This window comes from Mobula hypostoma, chromosome X1 (genome assembly GCF_963921235.1).
Source record: "Mobula hypostoma chromosome X1, sMobHyp1.1, whole genome shotgun sequence".
Classification (NCBI taxonomy): Eukaryota; Metazoa; Chordata; class Chondrichthyes; order Myliobatiformes; family Myliobatidae; genus Mobula; species Mobula hypostoma.
The window spans coordinates 47,187,707-47,211,439 of record NC_086128.1 but is presented as its reverse complement, the minus strand read 5'-3'; the positions used below and the strand labels follow the sequence as shown (position 1 = coordinate 47,211,439).

Below are 23,733 nucleotides of genomic sequence, written 5' to 3'. Positions count from 1 at the left end.
TAGTCCTGAATTAACAGGAATTTTCTCTAACTAAAGATTTATTTGCCACTGCAATTCCCCATGACAGTTCTTCCACTGAGGTTCCAATTCTATAACAGGACAACATACTCAGTGTTCATCATACAGTCCAACTCATTGATATCCAACCGATTAGTTGATTGCCCACTGGTCACCACTGATCACCATGAAGAGCCCTTGCCCTGACTAGTAATTAGCCCAATACATTGATTCCAACCCCATCTCATCTCCCTAATTGACAATAATAGGTCTTACTATCACTGCATAATGGAAATTGGCCCCCGTTCTAATCTGCGTTCTGATCCCTGACCTTTCCTGCCTCTTCCTATGACCTTTGGACTCAACTCCAGCACTGGACTTCTTTGTTTACCCTTGCATTTATATAACATCATTCCAAATCTCAAAATGTCAGAACTTCATTCACATCTTTTAAATGCAGTCGCATTTATAACACATCTATAAGTGTAGTCACCAATTTGTCTGCAGCAAGACCTCACAGATGAACAACTACATGTATTGATCCATCATACACATGGAGTCCTCAGAGCAAACTTTCTACAAGAACTGTGCAGTAAGTCATGATCAGGTTTTTGTTTGAATTCCTTCAATTAGTGCACAAATAAGTTCTAGCCCTTTGCTCTTTAAAATGTCCCTGCTGGAACAGACTTAACCAATGATGTTGGCATCTCATCATCCCCAGAAAAGGATATTGAGTGGAAGGAACAAATGGGGAAGAATGAATTCAAGACATGTATGTGGCCCCTTGTTGATTGGGGGCTGCTGTGCAATTCCTGTATCAGTGATGCAATTGAAAATCATGTAAGTGTACATTAAATAAACAGAGCTCAGCTCTGCTCAAGCCTTGTTACTAGTTTGCCCTGTGGTGAGAATACAAAATACCAAATTAAATATTTAGACCAGCTAATTAAAAGCTGCAGAGAACCATTTTGTTCTTTTATGTAAGTTCTGCAATTCAGTACATCAATTTACATAGAGTATTCAGCAGACGCTTACTCTAGGGTTCTATTCTTAAATGGAAATTATTATTTGTTAAACTGCATCTACATGTGTAACTGTGACACCAATATACCTCCTGCTTAAGACAGCAGTCCTGGAGGACATCACACTGACCTTCATAATGGTGGACATAATATACTGTGCATCTGCTTCTTCAGAACTCAACCAGTGATTTGTATTCAATGACTTAAATGACTTTAACACTAAGCAAAGCATCAATAACATGGAGATTTGGAAAAGTGAATAACTCTTGGCATAAAATGCTGCCTCTGTCCAATCTACAGTAATGATCAAATAGCTTAACACCTCAGGTTGAAAAGATGTTTCAATCCATGTGGGCGTGACGCTGGATGCCATTTATTTAATTGCATAGTGAGTCATATATAAGCCAGCTTGGAGCTACAGATGTGAAATGTTCTGAGTGAACCTTGATTCCAGTATTTAAGAGGAGGCTATTTCACTGAGGTCCTGATGACTTAATTAGCATATTAGGGCCTTGAAATTTGTCTACTCCATTTCCCAGCTGTTAAAATATCATTACACGTCATTGAAGACAACTCTAGCAAGTTTTCTCACTTGTGTAGCACTACTGCTTCAGAAACACTAGACATTTGCTGAAAATCTCCAGTCTATCTTCTCGCAACTTCCAGCTGGAGCTCATCAGTCAGACCATAAAAGTACAAGTTTTGCAACAGCACAAGCTCTCTTCCTTTTATTAGGTGTTATTGCGCACTTCATCAAAGTGATCCCTGAGTTTGTTCCTGGGTTCCATGAAGGGAATCATAGATGCCATCAATCACGGGAGGAAAATTCTCGAATTAAAGCCTCAGGAGACCCTCCAGGGCCATAGCCACGCACTGCAACAGGAAGCTGCCAATGAGACCTCTAAGGATATATGCAGTCTGAGTTTGTGTGACAACGCTGCCTGTGGATGTGGGCTGATGGAGAAGTGACTGGAAGTCGAGCCCTGAGGAGCAGAGTGTGATGAATGACTTCACTAATGTTATGGAGATAAGTAAACAATGATACATGATATTTGTCAGCAGCTGTAGCCAAGTTTACGCTCACATTTAGCTTCCTGAGATTCTGAAAGTAAGTGTGAGTGTAAACTTGACCTCCACTTTGAGATCATTGTAGGTTCGGCTAGAAATTTGTTCTTAATGTTTACTTAGATCTCAAATACAAATGAACACTATTTTGTAGAATTGCACCTTACACTGTAGTCCTGCAATGATAAATAAGACCATAAGACATGGGCCATCTGGCGCAATGAATCTGTTCCGCCATTCCATCATGGCTAATATATATTCCCTCTCAATCTCATTGTCCTGCTTTCTGCCCATAACCTTTGACACCCTTACTAATTAAGAACCTATTAACCTCTGCTTTAAATATACCTAATGACTTGACCTCCACAAGTGTCTGTGGCAATGAATTCCACAGGTTTACCACCCTCTGGCTAAAGAAATTCTTTGGCATCTCTGTTCTAAATGCACATCCTTCTATTCTTAGGCTGTGCCCTCTGGTCCTGGACTTCCCCTCAACAGGAAACATCCTCTCCACATCCACTCTATCTAAGCCTTTCAATATTCAATAGGTTTTACTGTGATTCTTCCCCCGCCCCACCCATTCTTCTAAACTTTAGCGGGTACAAGCCCAAGAGTCGTCAAATGCTCTTCATATGTTAACCTTTCATTCCCAAGATCATTCAAATGAACCTCCTCTGGACCCTCCCCAATGCCAGCACATCCTTTCTCGGAGCCCAAAACTGCTTATAATACTCTACTAAAATACATGTCCTCCCATGAAACCTGGATGGATAAGGTTTGTGATGCTGAGCTGCTGTATAGTTCCTATCAACACACATCAAAGTTGCTGGTGAACGCAGTAGGCCAGGCAGCATCTCTAGAAAGAGGTACAGTCGACATTTCGGGCCGAGACCCTTCGTCAGGACTAACTGAAGGAAGAGTGAGTAAGAGATTTGAAAGTGGGAGGGGGAGGGGGAGGGGGAGATCCAAAATGATAGGAGAAGACAGGAGGGGGAGGGATTCCCATTCTGATGTGTCTATCCACGGCCTCCTCTACTGTAAAGATGAAGCCACACTCGGGTTGGAGGAACAACACCTTATATTCCATCTGGGTAGCCTCCAACCTGATGGCATGAACATTGATTTCTCTAATTTCTGTTAATGCCCCTCCTCCCCTTCTTACCCCATCCCTAATTTATTTATTTATTTATTTACATGGGTTTTTTTTCTGTCTCTTATAAGGTGTTGTTCCTCCAACCTGAGTGTGGCTTCACCCTTACAGTAAAGGAGGCCGCGGATAGACATATCAGAATGGGAATGGGATGTGGAATTAAAATGTGTGGCCACTGGGAGATCCTGCTTCCTCTGGCGGACAGAGCGTAGGTGTTCAGCGAAACGGTCTCCCAGTCTGCATCGGGTCTCACCAATATATAGAAGACCACACCGGGAGCACCAGATGGGGTGGGGGGAGTGGACAAAGGAGTTGCATAGGGAGCGATCCCTGCAGAAAGCAGAGAGGGTGTGGGAGGGAAAGATGTGCTTAGTAGTGGGATCCTGTTGGAGGTGGCGGAAGTTACGGAGAATTATACGTTGGACCCGGAGGCTGGTGGGGTGGTAGGTGAGGACAAGAGGGACCCTATTCCTAGTGGGGTGTCGGGAGGATAGAGTGAAAGCAGATGTGCGTGAAATGGGGGAGATGCATTTGAGAGCAGAGTTGATAGTGGAGGAAGGGAAGCCCCTTTCTTTAAAAAAGGACGACATCTCCTTCGTCCTGGAATGAAAAGCCTCATCCTGAGAGCAGATGCAGCGGAGACAGAGGAATTGCGAGAAGGGGATGGCATTTTTGCAAGAGACAGGTTGAGAAGAGGAATAGTCTAGGTAACACTCACAACACGCTGGAGGAACTCAGCAGGGCGGGCAGCATCCGTGGAAAAGATCGGTTGACGTTTCGGGCCGGAACCCTGTGTCTTTTCCACGGATGCTGCCCAACCTGCTGAGTTCCTCCAGCGTGTTGTGAGTGTTGCTTTGACCCCAGCATCTGCAGATTATTTTGTGTTTACGATAGTCTAGATAGCTGTGAGAGTCAGTAGGCTTATAGTAGACATCAGTAGATAAGCTGTCTCCAGAGATAGAGACAGAAAGATCTAGAAAGGGGAGGGAGGTGTCGGAAATGGACCAGGTAAATTTGAGGGGAGGGTGAAAGTTGGAGGCAAAGTTGATGAAGTCAACGAGCTCAGTATGTGTGCAGGAAGCAGTGCCAATGCAGTTGTTGATGTGGCGAATGAAAAGTGGGGGACGAATACCAGTATAGGCTTGGAACATGGACAGTTCCACATAGCCAAAAAAAAGGCAGGGATAGCTGGGACCCATATGGGTGTCCATAGCTACACCTTTAGTTTGAAGGAAGTGGGAGGAGCCAAAGGAAAAATTATTAAGAGTAAGAACCAATTCCACTAGACAGAGGAGAGTGGTGGTAGAGGGGAACTGGTTAGGTCTGGAATCCAAAAAGAAACGGAAAGCTTTGAGACCTTCCTGGTGGGAGATGTAGGTATATAGGGACTGGATATCCATGGTGAAAATAAGACGATGGGGTCAGGGGAACTTGAAAGCATTGAAAAAATTCAGAGCACGGGAAGTGTCACGAACATAGGTGGGAAGGGATTGAACAAGGGGGGATAAAACAGTGTCGAGGTATGCAGAAATGAGTTTGGTGGGGCAGGAGCAAGCTGAAACAATAGGTCTACCTGGACAGGCAGGTTTGTGGATCTTGGGTAAGAGGTAGAAATGGGAAGTGTGGAGTGTGGGAACTATGAGGTTGGTGGCAGTGGATGGGAGATTCCCAGAGCTGATAAGGTTGGTGATGGTGTGGGAGACAATGGCCTGGTGCTCCATGGTGAAGAGGCTAGTTTCCGTCATGTGCTGAGCTGTGTCCACAACTCCACAGTTTCTTGCGGTCAGGGTTAGATCAGTTGCCAAACCAAGCCATGATGCATTGGGATAGGGTGTTTTCTTTTGAGTACAGATAAATTTGGTGAGAGTAACAGTTACATGTCAAATTTTGTTAGCCTCCGAAAGAAGCAAAGGTGTTGGTCACTTTCTTGGCTGTGGTTGAACTAGGGCAGGCTGTTGGTGAAGTTCACTCCTAGGAACTTGAAGCTCTCAGACAGGAGTGTGTGCACTGCATACCTCTTCCTGAAGTCAATAGCCAACTCTTTTGTTTTGGGGATATTGAGGGAAAGGTTGTTGTCCTGCCTCTCACTTGATAGTTATTCTACATCAATTGCCTTGATACCACTGGTGATTATTTTTAACTGAAATAGTCAATTTGGAAACAAATAGTAAAGAAAATAACAACAACAACAATTGCTGGAAATAGAAAATAAAAAGAAACAAGATGATTAGTATTACCGTTCAAACAATGAATAAAGGATAAGTTGGCGCTGAAATCTATGAGAATCCTTTTCCTGTTGAAAATGTATGTACATGTCCCTGACTGTGACGTTGAGGAGTGAGAAGCCCAAGTTTCACCATTAATGAGGTCCATCACCGGATGCCAGTAGTTTGTAATGGTAACTGGATTTATTTCAAGATAGAGAGAAACTAGCTGTTCTAATGGTTGCACATCGGATACTACCCTGAGGAATATCTGCTTGGGGATATAATAATTGCCTGCTTTAAGTATGATTGTATTGCTTTTTGCTGAGAATAATTCTATCAGTGGAACACTTCTCATCAATATGATTTAGTGTGTTTCTTGGTCAAGTATTGTCTTGCTGCGGAGTATGTCAATCTCACTTCACCTCTGGAATTCTTATCTTTATTGGACAAAAACACAGCACACCCGAAGTGGTCCATGCAGAATCTGAAATGAGGATTGATGAAAAGATTTGTGATGAATAAGAGCTACTTAAGCTTACTGTTGAAAGCATCTTCTAATGTTAAGGGAAGAAAGGAGAAAGAAAGATTAGCTTTATTTGTCATATGTACATTGAAACACATAGAGAAATGTGTTGTTTGTGTTAATAACCAGCACAATGTGTGCTGGGGACAGCCTGCAAGTGTCTCCATGCTTCTGTTGCTAACATCTCATACCCACAACTTACTAACCCTTACTAATCCATACATCTTTAAAATGTGGAAGAAAAACCCAAGCGGTCACAGGAAGAACATACAAACTTCCCATTTCTCTGTGAGAATTGAACTACGATCCTTGGCGCTATAAAGCATTATCCTAACCACTTTGCTACCATGGACATTGAGATCAGGGAGATGTGGAGTAAATGCAGGTTTGAATTTTCCTTGCTTTGTCTGGCAGGAAGCACCCAGTGAGTTTCCCACCTTGTCAGACAGATTGGATGGGGTAATGCTGGAACGTAGCACTGAGATGCTTTCAGAACTCAGCATTTCTTGCATTTCATGTGTTACTGGTTGTCTGATACAATGTCTGAAGGCTGACGTTTATGATGGTACAGGCCCAGGAGAAATCCATGGCGGACCTTTTTGGTTAACATTTCTGCCTGGAGATAGTTACAAATGTCTTGACTTTTACACTTTCTTACAGGATTTCACTCTGTTACTCGTTGGTTGTACCTGGTGCCCTCATATTCCTAAAAAGTTAACACACACTCAACATTTTAGGAACAGCTTCTTCCCCTCCACCATCAGAAGTATGAATGGACAATGAACCCATGAACACTTCCTCAATGTTTTGCTTTCTTTTTACACTAATTTACTGTTTTCTACTATATATCTTATTGTATTTTATGTATTGCACAGCACTGCTGCTGCAAAACAACAAAGTTCACAACATACATCAGTCATAAAAAAAGCTGATTCTGATTCTTATTCTTACTGATTACCTAATTGCCAATTAGTATTCAGGATATGATTGTGTGTTTACTACAGGCATATTTTGATCTTTGTGGCAAGAAACATGTTACTTAACATTGGCCTCTTTGTTCTACAGCTTTTTTGATCTAACTTGTTTCCTGCCAAGTAAAAATCTTTTTAGAAATTGCAATTAATTCACCAAGGTGCTGTAAGACTGTGTTCCTTTGTAAGTGCTCTCCTTGTTTCCTCTCTCCTGCAGAAGACACAACGTTTGAAGCAGGGATAAGAGTACAGCTCCACACTCAGTCCGAGCCACCATTTGTACATGAGCTGGGATTTGGAGTTGCACCAGGATTCCAGACATTTGTTTCCACTCAAGAGCAACGGGTATAGTGCTTCTTATGTTCTCCTTAAGCTTTCCATTAAATCTGTGTGTATCATCTGCACCAGTACAGAAAATCCCTAAATTACTTCTTCAAAGGGCCATGCTTTCTGTTATTCATTTATCTCATCCCTCTATGGCACTTAAGTGTAATGATGTATAGAAACATAAGAACAATGAAAAATAGGAGCTGGAGTAGGCCATTCAGCCTTTGGAGCCTGCAGCACCGATTTTTTTAAACATTGGTGAATACAGGTCTAGTTAAACTCCACCTTTTAACATGGCAGTCTAACCTTCCAAGGAATTAGTCTGCTGAATATTTGTAAAATTTCTTTAAAATAAGTGTATGGTTTCTGAGATAAAACTGCACTGCACACAGTGTTTCAGTCCTGCTCTGTGCTATCAGAAGTTTAAAGGCATAGCCAGGGTTACCCTCTTAATCTTGCTGCTGTAAATGTGAAAATACCTGATGTTTGTTGCCTGATGTTTGTACAGGTTGTACGAATTAATATTTGTTGTGTCTGAATTATTGCTATAATAAGTTCTCCACTGTATATATAGTTATGCAATTGCTAACAAGTTTGCCTGCTACATTGAAGCAGCCAAGCCAAACAGATTTTATGAGAATTATAAATCTCAGTCTATAACAGCTATTACTGTACCACTTATAGAGGAAGGAACCACATTCAAGAGGCACTATCTATTAAAGTAATGAATTACTAATTGGACTGTTAATTAAAGTTGCCTAACCATTTAAAGAATAAATCCAGTTTTTAACAATTGTGGATTAATAGCAAAGTTTTTTTGCAACAGAAGGGAGTGCAAGAAGTACATTGATCATCATTTCCCAATGCATCTAGATTCTATCATCTGTTTAAAGCTATAAGCCCAAAGTTGGCTGTGACTTTCAGATAGGCTCCAAGAACATGTGGAAAGAAAAGACACTTAAGTTTTCAACCTGACCTATTACCTTTCCGATTTAAGGCAGACTTGCATGTTATTTTATTGTCTTTAAAATTGGTTCTGTGCACTAGATTTTCTAACAATTATTTGAAATCCCAGATGAGGTAGCTCAGTGAAAGCTTAGTAAATTTACGAGACAGAAAGAAGTTATATTACCTTCAGATTTTTGAAGCAGGCAAATCTATCCTTTTCCTCTGCATTAGCAGCTGCTGTAATCGTTCTGTTGTGACCTTAAATGAGCAACATGGAGACTAAATGTAAATGGTCTTATTGCAGCACCAGCAAGCATTCTGGAAAAATATCTTGTAAACATTTCTCTGCATTCCAAGTACATTGAGGTTTTATTTTCATTAAGCACAAAGATAACAGTAGATTATTAAATAAAGTTTCAGTACTATAATTGGATAGTTAATTTCAACCTTTTCAATGTAAGAAATTAACTCAGTACAATAATATATTCACAATGGGAGCACACCTCAACCAAAAGAATATCTCTGCATATTCAAACACTTGCTAGAAATCGAGATTCATAAAGCCATTTTCTTTTACTATTTTATTGAGAGTTGGCTCCCTTTGCAAACAATGGTGTTTATCCATGGCTTTGAATGAGTCACATGGAGAGTGGAGCTGCAGATATAAAATGTCTTTATTCAGTACAATAAGCAAGCACTCCAGAAGAATCTCTTGAGAATCTCCATGATCTCAAAATACACTTGAGGTTTTATATTCTTTTTAGTGCATAAATAACAGCAGGTTATTAAATACAAGTTTAATAGAAGTGGTTTGGTAGAATTATATATTTACAATGGAGGCACATCTCAAATGACAAGAACACCTCTGCACATCCAAATATCTTTTAGAGGAATCCAGATGCACAAAATATTCTTCTTTTAACATTATAATAAGATGTGGCTTTCTCTGCAGATAATGGCTCTTGTTTCTGCAGCTTTCCTTGCCTGGCTTGAAGAATGGTTCTCAGTTCTGTCAGCTGACTGCTGCCCACGTAACTTATGATTAAAATTAACATTCATCCCCTAACAATTCAAACATGAGCTTTTGTAATCTTCATTTATAATATGACCACTATCTATTTCATTGTCCTTGACCACCTTTCTTTTCCAACATAGTACTTTTTGTGGTGATTTGCAAGGTTCTTTAAATATTCCCTGTCGGTTGTTCTTTTTGTTTTGTTACCTATAGGTACTAGTCTGGAAATATCTGTTCTTAGCTGCTGGGCAGATTCAGGCCTGTTTTCTGGTCAAACAGGAAATTGCTAGGAAATAGTCAACTCAGGAAATTTGCCCTATATTTCACATTTTACCAACTGATTCAGGAGGAGGCCATTTGGTCCTTTGAGTTCATTCACCTCTTAAAGTACTTACATCAGTTCTGATGCATATTTCACTTGGAACTCAGGTTATTGGAACTCTGTAGGAAGAGAAGTGAATTCCACAAGGGCATTCACTTGTACCCATTATTTGTTTATTCATCTCATCTGGTATTAATTGGCTCTTGCCCCTTAGAGATATAAGCTGGCCCCATATCTAAGTAAATTCCTGTTTGGACACATCCTGTTGGTAGACTGTAGTATTATCAGTTTACCACAGTCCATCTTCGTCTCAACACAAAAGTTAATCGTACTATTATCTATCTTATGATAATGATTTTTAATATCTCTTAATGATTGTTTGATATTTTTTTGCTTTTTAAGTACATGTTGAACAGTTATTTTGTGACTGCTATTCGGGAAAAGATCTTGAACCATTAGGATATTAATAAAGTCTATTTCGTTACTTATGACTATTTCTCCAGAAAGTTGCTTTCTTTTACACTTGAAGAGATTTGCTCATCTCAATCTGACTGAAAACTAAAATAAACATTGAGTCCATCCTGATTTAGCTACATGTAAATTTATCTTTTGCAACAATGCAAATCTCACTTCATCAGGTGACCTCTGCAGAGCTTTCCTAGGTTTACCTCTTTCTTAACTTTAATCTTTTAGCATTGACTTTTCTATTCTTAGGTCTTGTAATATCCTTCCTCATCATTAATTCCGCCTTTGTCATTTTCCCCAGCTTCTCTGTAGCTCTCATAAATTATTACTGTCTTGCCATACAACACCTGCCAAGTGTAACCTCTGCACCATCAATTCACATTTAACACTCCCTTCTAACTTTAATCCTATACAAGTACTTATTCTTTCTTCTGGTTTGGTTACCTCTATCCTTTTCCTTTTTTGCTTTACCTGTGGTCTTTAAAACACAATTTCTGTCTGTTGGTCTACCCACAGCACCTTCATTTGTTTTGGAACTACTTTTTCACATTGATTCTCCCTTTTTCACCCACTTACTAATTTTGTCCTTGCAGCCACCTTATTTATTCTTTCTCTGTTGCATGTGTAGTTCTTGTACAGTTGCTTCCCTTCTCGGACTGTCTTATAAGATAGAACCCCTCTTGCATCTCCTTTCAGCCATGTGTTCACTGCTCTGATTTCCTTATTACATCATTTTGCACATGGCTCAGAAAATAATCAAGAATTTATAAAACTTGAAGCCCTATTCTTTAAGTGGACACCAATCATATCGTGCTTACCAAACAACTTAACTTGCCTACATTTTCCTCGTTTGTTGCTCCCAGTGGAATACAACCACTGGATCTCTCTCTCTCCAACTCTCACCCCCACTTTTATTTTTATTTCTCTTTTGAGTCAACGTTTTTTGCGACAGTTGCATGAGGTATGAAAAGATCAGCTGTGAGGGTCACACATAACTTATCATGGTTCTCAGTATACCACCATTCTGAAACGTTCAATATGTAGCCAACATTTAATAGGTCTTGCATCAATCAAAACCGAGATTGTTGCTACTCAATGAAAGAATTTTTCAGTGATGGCAAAGAAATGGAAGAGTTCTCCCAAAATGACCAGAAGGGATTGAGAGGGTTCAAGGAAAAAAGTACAACAGTTTGCCAGGAAGGTTACTGTAATATACAATTATTGGCCACTTTATTAGGTACAGGAGTGGCCACTGAGTGTATGTTTGTGTTCTTCTGCTGCTGTAGCCAATCCACTTCAAGATTCAACGTGTTGTGCATTCAGAGATGCTCTTCTGCATACCACTGTTGTAATGCATGGTTATTTGAGTTACTGTCATCTTCCTGTCAGCTTGAACCAGTCTGGCCATTCTCCTCTGACCCCTCTCATTAGCAAGGCATTTTTGCCCACAGAACTGTCACTCACTGGATGTTTTTGTTTGGTTTTTCACACCATACTGTATAAACTCTAGAGGCTGTTGTGTATGAAAATCCTAGGAGATCAGTTTCTGAGATACTCAAACCACCCCATCTGGCACCAACAATCATTCCACAGTCATGGTAACTGAGATCATATTTCTTCCCCATTCTAATGTTTGGTCTGAATAACTGAACCTCATGACCATGTCTGCATTGAGTTGGTGCACCTGACTGGCTGGGTAGATATTTGCATTAACAGGCTGGTGCACAGACATACCTAATGAAGTGGCCACTGAGTGTATCTATGTAGTCTATGAATAGGGGAAGATTGCAATTGTGGCAAAAGCCATTTCTATCAGCCTAATGGACTGAGGAAAAAGAGATCTTGGTGCAGAAAACTGTGAGAGGTGATATGGACTAGTAGCAGCAAACTGGAATAATCCTCAGATTAGGGAGCTGAGAGTGATTCTGATGTCCCAGAACAAATCGATCAAAGCGTGAGCATCAAGTTCCATTTGAGGTCATGGAGGTTTCAGATTACACTGAAGACAAAGAATGCGTTAGCTCTTTAAACTGCACCTTCTGGGTCACCCTGTAATAGGAAGGGCATAGTTAAACAGGAAAGAGTGCAGAAAAGATTTATGAGGATGTTGCCCTGACTAGAGGGCCTGTGTTATAGGAAGAAGTTGGCCAGGCTACATCTTTATTCCTTGAAATATAGGAAAATGAGTGGCAACCTTATAGAAACGTTTAAAATTATGAGAGGCACAGAAAATGTGGACAGTAATAGTCTTTTCCTCAAGGTAGGGCAGTCCAAAACTAGCGGACATACATTTTTGGTTTCAATTTTTGATTTATTAATGTCACATCTATCAAAATACAGTGAAAAGCTTGTCTAATATAAGGGGAAAGAAAGAGACCTGAGGGCAACATTTTCATGCAGGGGGTGGTGAGTATATGGAATGAGCTGCCAGAAGGAGTGGTTGAGGTAAGTACAATAGTCTCATTTAAGAAAGATTTGAGTATGTTTATGGAGGGGTGGGGCTTAGAGGGATATGGGTTGAATGCAGAAAATTGGACCGAGCTTGATGGGCATTGTGGTTGGCATGGACTTGTTGGGCTGAAGGGCCTACATCCATGTTGTATTGCTCTGTGACCCTAAGTGTGATCAGTAACATTGTGGGTGCATAGGAATTGTCTTTCATTTCAGGCCACATTTGAAAAATTCACTGCAGACCAATTTTGCACATCACCGTACTGTTAACTTGACTAATTTGCAATAACACTAAAACACAGATCAACAGTTTTTAAAATGTGTGGCTGAAGTTCATATGAACGACTACAAGTAATGGAGATAGTAGTACATTTCCTTTACTACCTACAGCAGACATCCATTCTGATCAGAGATTTTTAACTTTATCTTCCACTTAATAAGCACTCCATTTAAAAACCTTTCCCCGTGCGGTAAGAGTTCATCAATCTAGAGTATACAAAATAAAAACTGCCTAAAAAAGGAGAAAAATATATCTGCTGTCAAGATAGTTCATGTATCGCAATATATGTCTTTATTAAATTTAATTTTTGTCTGCACTTCTTTGTCTTTGGAATCTTCATCAGTTTGGCTTAATACCGATTCACTTTTAGTTCAAAATAACATTGTCCGAACCTCTTCCAGGGATTTGAAAATAGAATTTGGCAAACACTTAATCGTGGATCAATATTTAATTTTAAATAACAATTTCTTTCTGATTGCTGACTGCTCTGGCCTCTAGAGGTGCAGCTCAGTTGGTATGAACATCACTTCCTGTACATAAGCTTTTTTTTATATCATTTCCTGTGTGGTTAGTTTTGATTCTATTTGAAGCACATGGTGGAAAGCTACACATCTCCATCCATCCTTTATTTGCCCTTGAAACAGCAATATCTGTGAATCGTAAGTTTTTATTAATATTGGTAAACATGTAGTAGATATATTTTGAAGGAAGTATTATGTCTAAATTTATCGTTGCACCACAAGTTTGCTCTTGTTTGCACCAGTTGTTAGAATAATCGACAATATTAGTATATTCAGGCGGGTGACAATTCTGTATTGAATTTAATATGTATTTTACTTAACTCTCTACAGTTTCACAGTAAAGAGATCTCATTAAACACCCTGAAGAAAGCTTCCGTCTCAGGTGATTTTTGAGAAGTTGTTTAGCTCACTGCATAGCTGTGTACATATGCACAGTGAGGGCAGTAGAGTGAAAAGATAGCTCGTCTTCAGAGGCATCGCCCACGGACTGGAGACACGTCTGAATGTCGTAGATGATAATGTCAGCTTCCGACCCAAGCAACATCGATCGCCAAGGCCTGGAGGTAAGATCAGAATGTGGCTCATCTGTTGCGTCTTTGCGACGCTCAAACAAAATCACAATTAGCATAGTTGCAGCATGAGCTCGCGCCAAAGCTGAAGCGGCAAGAAAGAGAGCAGCATACGCTAAGCGCGAAGTTGAGATGCAAGTGGAGAAAGCTCGTATAGACATGGAGAGAGCACGTGTAGAGACTACACTAAGTGCGTTCCAAGAAGAGTGTGAAGCTGAGGCTGTCTTAGCAGAGGCAAAGGTGTATGAAGCAGCAGCTGACTTAGACGGTGGTATGTCTACAACCAGAATCAGTAGCATTTTGCTGTCACAACAGCCAATGCAACTTACTAAAGAATATTTCCAAACACATTTTGGCTATAAAAATGCTCTACAAGGAGAAGCTGTCCTCGTCACTCAGCCAGCATGTCTTTCACATGGTCCAGGTATTGACAGTCAAGGTCTACAGCAGCAAAGATCCAACCACTTCCTTCTGCAGTTTTACCACCGGAAAAATCTCAGTTAAGAGTTTCTGCTGATGCCAATCCCATCTGCACAGACATAGACAGACTGAACTTCCATCCATCCCAGGACACGTATTTGGCAAACTAGTCTCCACCATGCTCTCATTCAGGAGCTGCAGGTGCATTAGATTTGGCTTGGTATCTGGCTCATCGAGACCTGGTCACAGCGAGACTAAAAGTGTTCAACAGCTGGTTTTCCAGATATCTGTCCTGGAAGTCAAGCTTTCACAATGCCATGGAAGGACTAAGTCTCAAACCCAGTGAAGAACTAGACCTTCTCTGTAAATGGCTGGGTGGATGTCACTGCAACATGGACGAAGGGTTAGAGCAGTTCACATTAGTAATCCCAGGGGTTTGCAAGTGATGTGGCAGAGACTAGACAAAATCCATGGCTCTCCAGAGGTAATGGAAGAATCTCTCTTCAGTAGACTTGATGATTTTCCAAAGCGCTTACACAATGAACCACAGAAGTTACAGGAGCTTGCAGATCTGTTTTCAGAACTACAGTCGGTAAAAACTGATGGTTACCTACTAGGACTGAGAGGAATGGACCTATAGTGGAGTAACTACCAAACAACATCCAAGAACTGTGGATAACTAAAGGGTTTAAGTATAAAGTGAAGCATCAAGTCCACTATTCATCATTGTCATTTTTTGTGGAATTTGTGCGCCGACGTGCAGAAATGCGAAATGACCCTGGTTTTATGCTCTCAATTTCGGGTAACACATCATTCAAAGAGAGATCTTCAGCAAAAGCATGGGAAATCAGTACCCCTATCACAGTCAACAAAACTGAAGTAGAAAACACTACCATGAACCTTGATAGACGATGCCCTGACAGTAAGAAGCCTTGCACCTTAAGGAAGTGCAGAGGGTTCAGAGCAAAACTGCTTGCAGACCAAAGAAGCTTTCTAAAAGTGCACTCAATACGTTTCAAATGTTGTGCTTCAACAGCATACCAAGCAAAAGACTGTGAAGCTATCATATACTGCACAGAGTGTAAAAGTGACCAGCACATATCAGCACTTCATTCAGGGCCAGCACCTTGTACTGCTACCGGTTCCAGCAGAGCAGGACAGGGAACCAGCTGATCATCCATCAGATGTAGCTACTTCCTCATGCCCAGAGGTATGCAGCAAATCCTGCTCTAATATATGTCTTATCAACATCTGCCCAAAAGGATACACTCAGCAAAAAAAAATAGAGGCATATGTGATAATTGGATGACCAGAGCAATGTGTCATTGTCAAAATTAACATCTTTTGACATACTCTGTATTCAAAATTCCATTTCCCCATGCACTCTAAAGACATGCTCTGAAACATCAGATCTTGTCAGAAGAAGAGCCGATGGCTTTGTTATGGAGCCAATAGGAAGAGAGGTCTGCTAACTCTTGCCAACTCTCATTAACTGTAACCATATTCCCAACAACAGGGATGAAACCCCAACTCCTGAAGTGACACATGGTCATTAACATCTATAGCTCATGTGATTCCCCCACTTGACTCTTCTGCTGAGATTTTCCCATTGCTTGGTAGGGGAGGGGAAGGTGTCTGCATACCTTGCCAAGCCTCATTGAGTGTGACCATATTCCCAACAACAGGAATGAAATCACAACTCCAGAAGCTGCAAGCGGTCACCTTGCATCAAACATGAAGTCTTCCTTTGAATCATGAGCAAAGAATTTAGCAAAGGTGAGCCAAGCAGTTGGGTAGCGCCTTTTCCTATCCACTCTCTATAATAACTCCTACCAAACACAGAGAGCAGGCCCTTAGTTAACTCATGTCCCTCAGTCACACATTAAGAAGGAAACCAGAAATGAAAGATCATTATGTGGAGTTCATGGAGAGATTCTTCAGAAACAACCACGCTGAGCCAGCTCCTCAATCAGATCCCAATGAAGGAAACTGGTACTTGCCCAACTTCTGTGTTTACCACCCTCATGAACCCGCACAAATACGAGTTGTCTTTGATTCAAGTGTGCAGTTAAACATAAAAAAAATAGGAAAACCTATAGCAGAAATAGTAGGGGACAGAGGGTCCAGTGAGATGGAGGAACTGAGTGAAATACATGTTAGTAGGGAAGTGGTTTTAGGTAAATTGAAGGGATTGAAGGCAGATAAATCCCCAGGGCCAGAGGGTCTGCATCCCAGAGTGCTTAAGGAAGTAGCCCAAGAAATAGTGGATGCATTAGTGATAATTTTTCAAAACTCGTTAGATTCTGGACTAGCTCCTGAGGATTGGAGGGTGGCTAATGTAACCCCACTTTTTAAAAAAGGAGGGAGAGAGAAACCGGGGAATTATAGACTGGTTAGCCTAACGTCGGTGGTGGGGAAACTGCTGGAGTCAGTTATCAAAGATGTGATAACAGCACATTTGGAAAGCGGTGAAATCATCGGACAAAGTCAGCATGGATTTGTGAAAGGAAAATCATGTCTGACGAATCTCATAGAATTTTTTGAGGATGTAACTAGTAGAGTGGATAGGGGAGAACCAGTGGATGTGGTATATTTGGATTTTCAAAAGGCTTTTGACAAGGTCCCACACAGGAGATTAGTGTGCAAACTTAAAGCACACGGTATTGGGGGTAAGGTATTGATGTGGATGGAGAATTGGTTAGCAGACAGGAAGCAAAGAGTGGGAATAAGCGGGACCTTTTCAGAATGGCAGGCGGTGACTAGTGGGGTACCGCAAGGCTCAGTGCTGGGACCCCAATTGTTTACAATATATATTAATGACTTGGATGAGGGAATTAAATGCAGCATCTCCAAGTTTGCGGATGACACGAAGCTGGGTGGCAGTGTTAGCTGTGAGGGGAATGCTGAGAGGATGCAGAGTGACTTGGATAGGTTGGGTGAGTGGGCAAATTCATGGCAGATGCAATTTAATGTGGATAAATGTGAAGTTATCCACTTTGGTGGCAAAAATAGGAAAACAGATTATTATCTGAATGGTGGCCGATTAGGAAAAGGGGAGGTGCAACGAGACCTGGGTGTCATTATACACCAGTCATTGAAAGTGGGCATGCAGGTACAGCAGGCGGTGAAAAAGGCGAATGGTATGCTGGCATTTATAGCGAGAGGATTCGAGTACAGGAGCAGGGAGGTACTACTGCAGTTGTACAAGGCCTTGGTGAGACCACACCTGGAGTATTGTGTGCAGTTTTGGTCCCCTAATCTGAGGAAAGACATCCTTGCCATAGAGGGAGTACAAAGAAGGTTCACCAGATTGATTCCTGGGATGGCAGGACTTTCATATGAAGAAAGACTGGATGAACTGGGCTTGTACTCGTTGGAATTTAGAAGATTGAGGGGGGATCTGATTGAAACGTATAAGATCCTAAAGGGATTGGACAGGCTAGATGCAGGAAGATTGTTCCCGATGTTAGGGAAGTCCAGAACAAGGGGCCACAGTTTGAGGATAGAGGGGAAGCCTTTTAGGACCGAGATTAGGAAAAACTTCTTCACACAGAGAGTGGTGAATCTATGGAATTCTCTGCCACAAAAAACAGTTGAGGCCAGTTCATTGGCTATATTTAAGAGGGAGTTAGATATGGCCCTTGTGGCTACGGGGGTCAGGGGGTATGGAGGGAAGGCTGGGGCGGGGTTCTGAGTTGGATGATCAGCCATGATCATAATAAATGGCGGTGCAGGCTCGAAGGGCCGAATGGCCTACTCCTGTACCTATTTTCTATGTTTCTATGTTTCTAATACAGGTCCTTCAGCCCACAAAGCTGTGCCAAAAATGTCCTTACCTGAGAAATTACCTAGGGTTACCCATAGCCCTCTATTTTTCTGAGCTCCATATACCTGTCCAGGAGTCTCTTAAAAGACCCTACCATATCCGCCTCCACCACCATCACCAGCAGCCCATTCCACTCTCTGCATACAAAACTTACCCCTGCTATCTCCTCTGTACTGAAGTTCAAAGGCATATCACTGAACAATATGCTGTTGTTTGGTCCAGACCTCAATAACAGTTTGCTCAGGATCTTCATGCGCTTCAGAACTGAATCCTTCGCAGTGATGGCAGACATCGAACAAATGTTCCATAGCTTCCTAATGAGAGAGGATCACTGAGACTACCTCAGGTTCTTGTGGTTTCATGACCAAATGGACAATGACATTCTGGAGTACCACATGAGAGTTCATGTATTTGCTAACTACCCCTCGCAAGCTGTGCCAATCTATGGCCTTAAGAGGACAGCTATTGAGGGAGAGAAGGAATTCGGGACTGAAGCACAAAGGTATGTAGAGAGACATTTCTATGTTGACGATGGTCTTAAATCATTTTCTAGTGCAGAAGGAGCTGTCAGCGTGCTGAAAGCAGCACAAGACATGTTGGTACATCTAATCTTAGACTGTATAAAATTGCATCTAGCAGTGCTGAGGTCATGCAAAGTTTCCATCTGAAGATGCAACCAAAGGTCTACAGAATATTGATCCTGTACAGGACCTCCCGACTATGCAGCACAGTCTGGGTCTTGGATGGGACCTCATTATCGACACCGTTACATTCTAGGTTGCTGACACCGGAAGGCCCTGTATGTGTGGTGGCACGTTATTGACTGTCAACAGTCTATTTGACCCTCTTGGATTTTCTGCTCCAGTCAGTATTCAGGAACACTTAGTGTGAAGAGAGTTGACCTCAGACACTTGCGGATGGGATGACCCACTCCCTAAAGTGAAACACGATCAGTGACAGCAGTGGTGTTCTTCCCTTCAGGATCTTAAAGGCTTAAACATTCCAAGAACCTACACAATTCCACTGTATCCAGCCCAAAAGAAAGAGTTCAGCATTTTCTGTAATGCTTCAACTAAAGCTATTGCTGCTGTTGCATACCTGAAGGTCACAGATGCTGTTGGATTATTCTGGGCAAGTCAAAGCTTGCTCCCAACTCAAATCTCACTCTATCAAGGCATGATCTTGGTGTTACTGTTCTAGCAACTGAGATGGCAGAGATGATAACTGAAGAGATGGACACAGAACTAGAAGGTATCAAGTTCTTTACCAACAGCAAAGTTGTGCTCAGGTGTACATTTAAAGAAACAAGACTCTATGCTCATGTACATAATAGAATCCAACGTGTCAGGTGATCATCCCAGAACAGCCAATGGATCCTGGCTGATCATGCCACAGGAGGCCTCCAAGTAATCAGCTCACTCTCTCCTCATGGTTACCTGGCCCAGAATTTCCTGCTGATCCTCAACAGGAACATAGTCAGCAGGAAACCTCTGACTTAGCTGATCCTGCGGCAGATGATGAAATGCGTGAAGTGTCAATCAATATTATTCATTTATCACTGCTCCAACTTAGCAGTGCATGCTTTGAGCATTTTTTAAGCTGGAAGTCACTTACTTGGCTCTCACATATTACTCATTCCTTTACAGGAGTAGTCAAACACAGCCTTTGCAATGGCTTGCAGTTTGTAAGCAACCTTTCAGTGCAGAGCAACTGAATTGGGCAGAGGTTAGAATTCTTCTTGTTGTTCAAATACAGATTTATGCAGAAGAAGTGCAGTGCATCACAAAGCAGGAATCTCTTCCAAAACAATGTTCTCTTAGTAAACTCTGTTCTTTTCTTGACTCAGATGGGCTACTGCGAGTTGGAGGATGTATTAAGAAGATACAACTCACTTCAGAGCTAACTCACAACTCACTCAATTGTCATTCTGTGTAAGCTCCATGTCACCTCTCTGCTATTAGACATTACCACGAGCAATTATGTCATCAAGACCAGCATTTTCAAAGTGAGAACGGTTAAAGACTGGGTAGTAAGACTGTTTTGAAGAACAGTCTCTGAGACTATCCTTCTTTTTCCAAAGACTTAATGAAATGATCCCTTGGCTTTTGGTTTCAGTAGTCAAGTTTGACATCCTTTGGATGCTAGGCAGGGAGTGTTCGGTCCTCTAGAGGCATAGCTCAGTTTGTATGAACATCATTTCCTGTACATAAGCTGCTTTTTTATGTCATTTCCTGTACTGGTTAATTTTGATTTTATTTGACCCACATGGGGGAAAGGCATACATCTCCATCCATTCTTTATTTGCCCTTGAGACAGCATTATCTGTGAGTATTCAGATTTTGTTAATATTGGTAAACATTTAGTAAATATATTTTGAAGGAACTATTATACTTAAGTTTATTATTGCACCACAAGTTTGCTCGTTTACACTGCATAGTTATGAAATGTTGCATATGTGTATTACCTTGGTTAACACCAGTTGTGAGAATAATTGGCAGTATATTCAGGCACACAACAATTCTGTATTGTATTTAATATGTGTTTTACTTAACTCTCTACAGCTTCATAGTAAAGAGAACTCATTAAACATCCCGAAGAAAGCTTTTGTCTCGCGTGATTTTTGCAAAGTCGTCCAGGTCACTACATAGCTGTGCACATACACACTGTGTGCCCTTTTCCCCCTAAAAGCATTTACTAAAATTCAGAGCTGGCTGAGAATATACAATGTTTGCTCATCAGGCAGGCATAGGAGAGCCTTGCATATTGATCAATCATATCATCTAGTTATTAAAATCATTCTTCAAGGTGATTTCCACAAGCTGAACTCAATTGTACAGAGAATGTAAACTGAAGATCAGATACTAAATATATATATATATATATATATATATATACAACAGCATAAATATATTAATTTGGAAAATGATTGGCTTAAATTTCCATTGATTGAGCAGTTTAGAAACCTTATCTCTACATTCAGACTGATAAGGCTCCAGAGGTTAATGAATAATGAAGCATTCAAGATGAAAAATTGATAGATTAGTATTTACAAGGATTTATAAAATAGAAAACAGAGGTAGTGCAATCTGATCTAAGTGCACTTAAAGTGTTTTGACTGTAATTAAACCTTTTAATGTCATTTAAGCAGATAGTCAAGAAACCTATTTCCCATTATAATAAATATCTTGAGTTACAGTAGATCAGTGTACTTTTCTTGGCTAAGTATTTAAACAACAAAAAAAATACAACCAAAAATACAGTGGATTCTGGTTAATTGGGGCAGCTACTTATTTTGGAAAACTCTTAATGAACAAAAACTAGTCAAGAAAATAGCCGGGATTCCCTTCATTTACTGGGGGAAACTATGACACTTCACTGGGACAGGAGACTGTTACCAAACAATTTCTAAATAACGTCAGTCGTGTGCACTTGTATGGCCATTTGACACGCTCAGAGAACACCTATTAAATGGCATCAGTTGTGCATGTTCCTGTTCAAAAAACAGTGATTTTTGTTACTGATAGTTGGTGAGAAATAGGCAATGAGGTAATCCAGAACTGTTTTGCTTGCTGCGGATTCAAGCACTGAGACTTCGAGATACCAGAAATGGCCAGAAGTGAAAATGAAACTATTTCACTAGTTCGAGTTAGGAACTATGAAGAATTTGAAGGTAACGACAATAATCTTGAATGTTACATTGAAAATGAAGATTTGGAGGATGCAATCGTCGAAAGCATTCTATGAAGGTAGTCCATAAGTACCTGCATAAGTTGTCTGCACTGACTTTGTTGATTTACAGTCAATCAAAAGAACACAACAGCATACACTGGATGAATTCCTCTATTGATAACTATTAGGAACTAATACACAGTTTTATAGTAGAGTTGCAGTATTGATAGTGTTCTAATTGTTCTGTGTTTCACTTAGATACATAATTTTTTACTCATGAAATGGTAGTTTGACTTTTTTATACCTTTTTAACTATTTCCATGAAACTTTGGCTAATTGTGGTAGCCGCTTAATTGGGCCAAATTATACTGGTCCTGATGTGTCCCAATTAACCAGAATCCGTTGTATCTGGATGAAACAATTATCAAAACTGAGAATGACAAATTTGACTAAAAGCAAGGTCCACAAAATAATCTTTCATTTGTACTTAGGAGCTAAAGGCAATTAATAGAAAAAGGAAGAAGTACTGGAGGTACTCAGCTGGTCAGGCAGCATCTCTGGAGATAGAAACAGTTAATGTTTTAAGTTATAGAGCTTGCATCAGGACTGGAAAATCCTTGATAACTGTTAAAGGCATTTCTCCTGGCCTGCCCTAATATCAAAATTGTCAAAACTGATATGTTTTAAAAACCTGTTAAAAGTTATTAAAAACTATATACAAACAAGAATTAACAGTGGGGTAGTAGATAGGGCTGCTTTCACACAGACCCAGTGACCTGTGCACAGAGTTTGCATGCTTCACCTTTGACAGTGTATGTTTTTCTTGAATGCTCTAGTTTCTTTTTGCATCCAGAAGATATATTGATGGCTTAGTTGGCTGTGTAAATTGTCCCTGGTGTGGTTGGGTCACAATCAGGTTTATTATCACTGACATATGTCATGACCTTTGTTCTTTTGTGGCAGCAGTACAGTGCAATACATAAAAATTATTATAAGTTGCAATAAGAAATTTAAAAATAAATAGCACACAAAGGAAGCAAAGTAATGTTCGTGAGTTCATGGACCAATCACAAATCTGATGATTAAGGGAAAAAAGCCGTTTGCTAAAGATGTGTGTGACTTCAGGTTTTTGTACCCCTTCCCTGATGCAGTAATTTGAAGAGGGCATGTCTAGATAGTGAGAGACCTTAATGATGGATGCCGCCTTCTTGAGGCACTGTCTTTTGCAGACATCCTCGATGGAAGGAGGCTACTGTCCATTTTGGAGCTGGCTGAGTCCACAGTCCTCTGCAGTAATTTTCAATCCTGTGCGATGGAGCCTCCATATCAAGCGATGATGCAACCAGTCAGAATTCTCTTCATGATACATTTCACTGATGCCTAGGAACTTGAATCTGCTCACCCTTTCCACCTTTGACCCCTTGATGAAGACTGATGAGTGCTCCCCCAACTTCCCCTCCCTAAAGCTCACAATCCCTAGGCCTTACTGATGTTGAATGCAAGGTTGGTGTTACAACACCACTCAACCAGCTGATCTCTCTCAGTCCCGTATGCCACCTCATCATCATATGCGATTCTACCAACAACATTTGAGTCATCAGCAAATTTATAGATGGCATTTGAACTGTGTCTAGCCATTCAGTCGTGAGTGCAGAGAGAGTAGAGCAATGGGCTAAGCACGCATCCTTGAAGTTCACCAGTTTCAATTGTCAGTGAGAAGGAGATGTTATTTCAAAACTGACCTGACTGTGGTCTCCCGGTGAGGAAGTCCAGGATCCAGTTAACGAGGGAGGTACAGAGGCCAAGGATTTGAAGCTTGTTCATTAGTACTGGGGGGGGGATGATGATGTTGAACACGGAGCTGTAATCAACAAACAACAGCCTGATGTAGGTATTGCTGTTGTCCAGGTGGTCCAAGACCAAGTACAAAGCCAATGAGATTGCATCTGCTGTTGTGGCAGTTGGCAAATTGCAGCAGTTCCAGT

The 23,733-nt window shown here is 40.9% G+C and overlaps 1 protein-coding gene and 1 long non-coding RNA gene across 3 annotated transcripts in view; one reads left to right on the top strand and one right to left on the bottom strand.

The window, feature by feature from the left end:
* The window catches only part of LOC134340608 (uncharacterized), a 129,465-nt gene extending 120,990 nt beyond the window's left edge, over positions 1–8,475 (bottom strand). For both annotated transcript variants that reach the window (XR_010016596.1, XR_010016594.1), the window contains exon 1: positions 8,395–8,475. This is a non-coding gene — a long non-coding RNA (uncharacterized LOC134340608). The remainder of the gene's footprint in view (positions 1–8,394) is intronic.
* asic2 (acid-sensing (proton-gated) ion channel 2) overlaps positions 1–23,733 on the top strand; it is a 717,277-nt gene that overhangs the window by 592,449 nt on the left and 101,095 nt on the right. Inside the window, exon 4 of the mRNA XM_063038045.1 lies at positions 7,153–7,280. Coding sequence (XP_062894115.1) covers positions 7,153–7,280 — 128 coding nt within the window. The remainder of the gene's footprint in view (positions 1–7,152; positions 7,281–23,733) is intronic.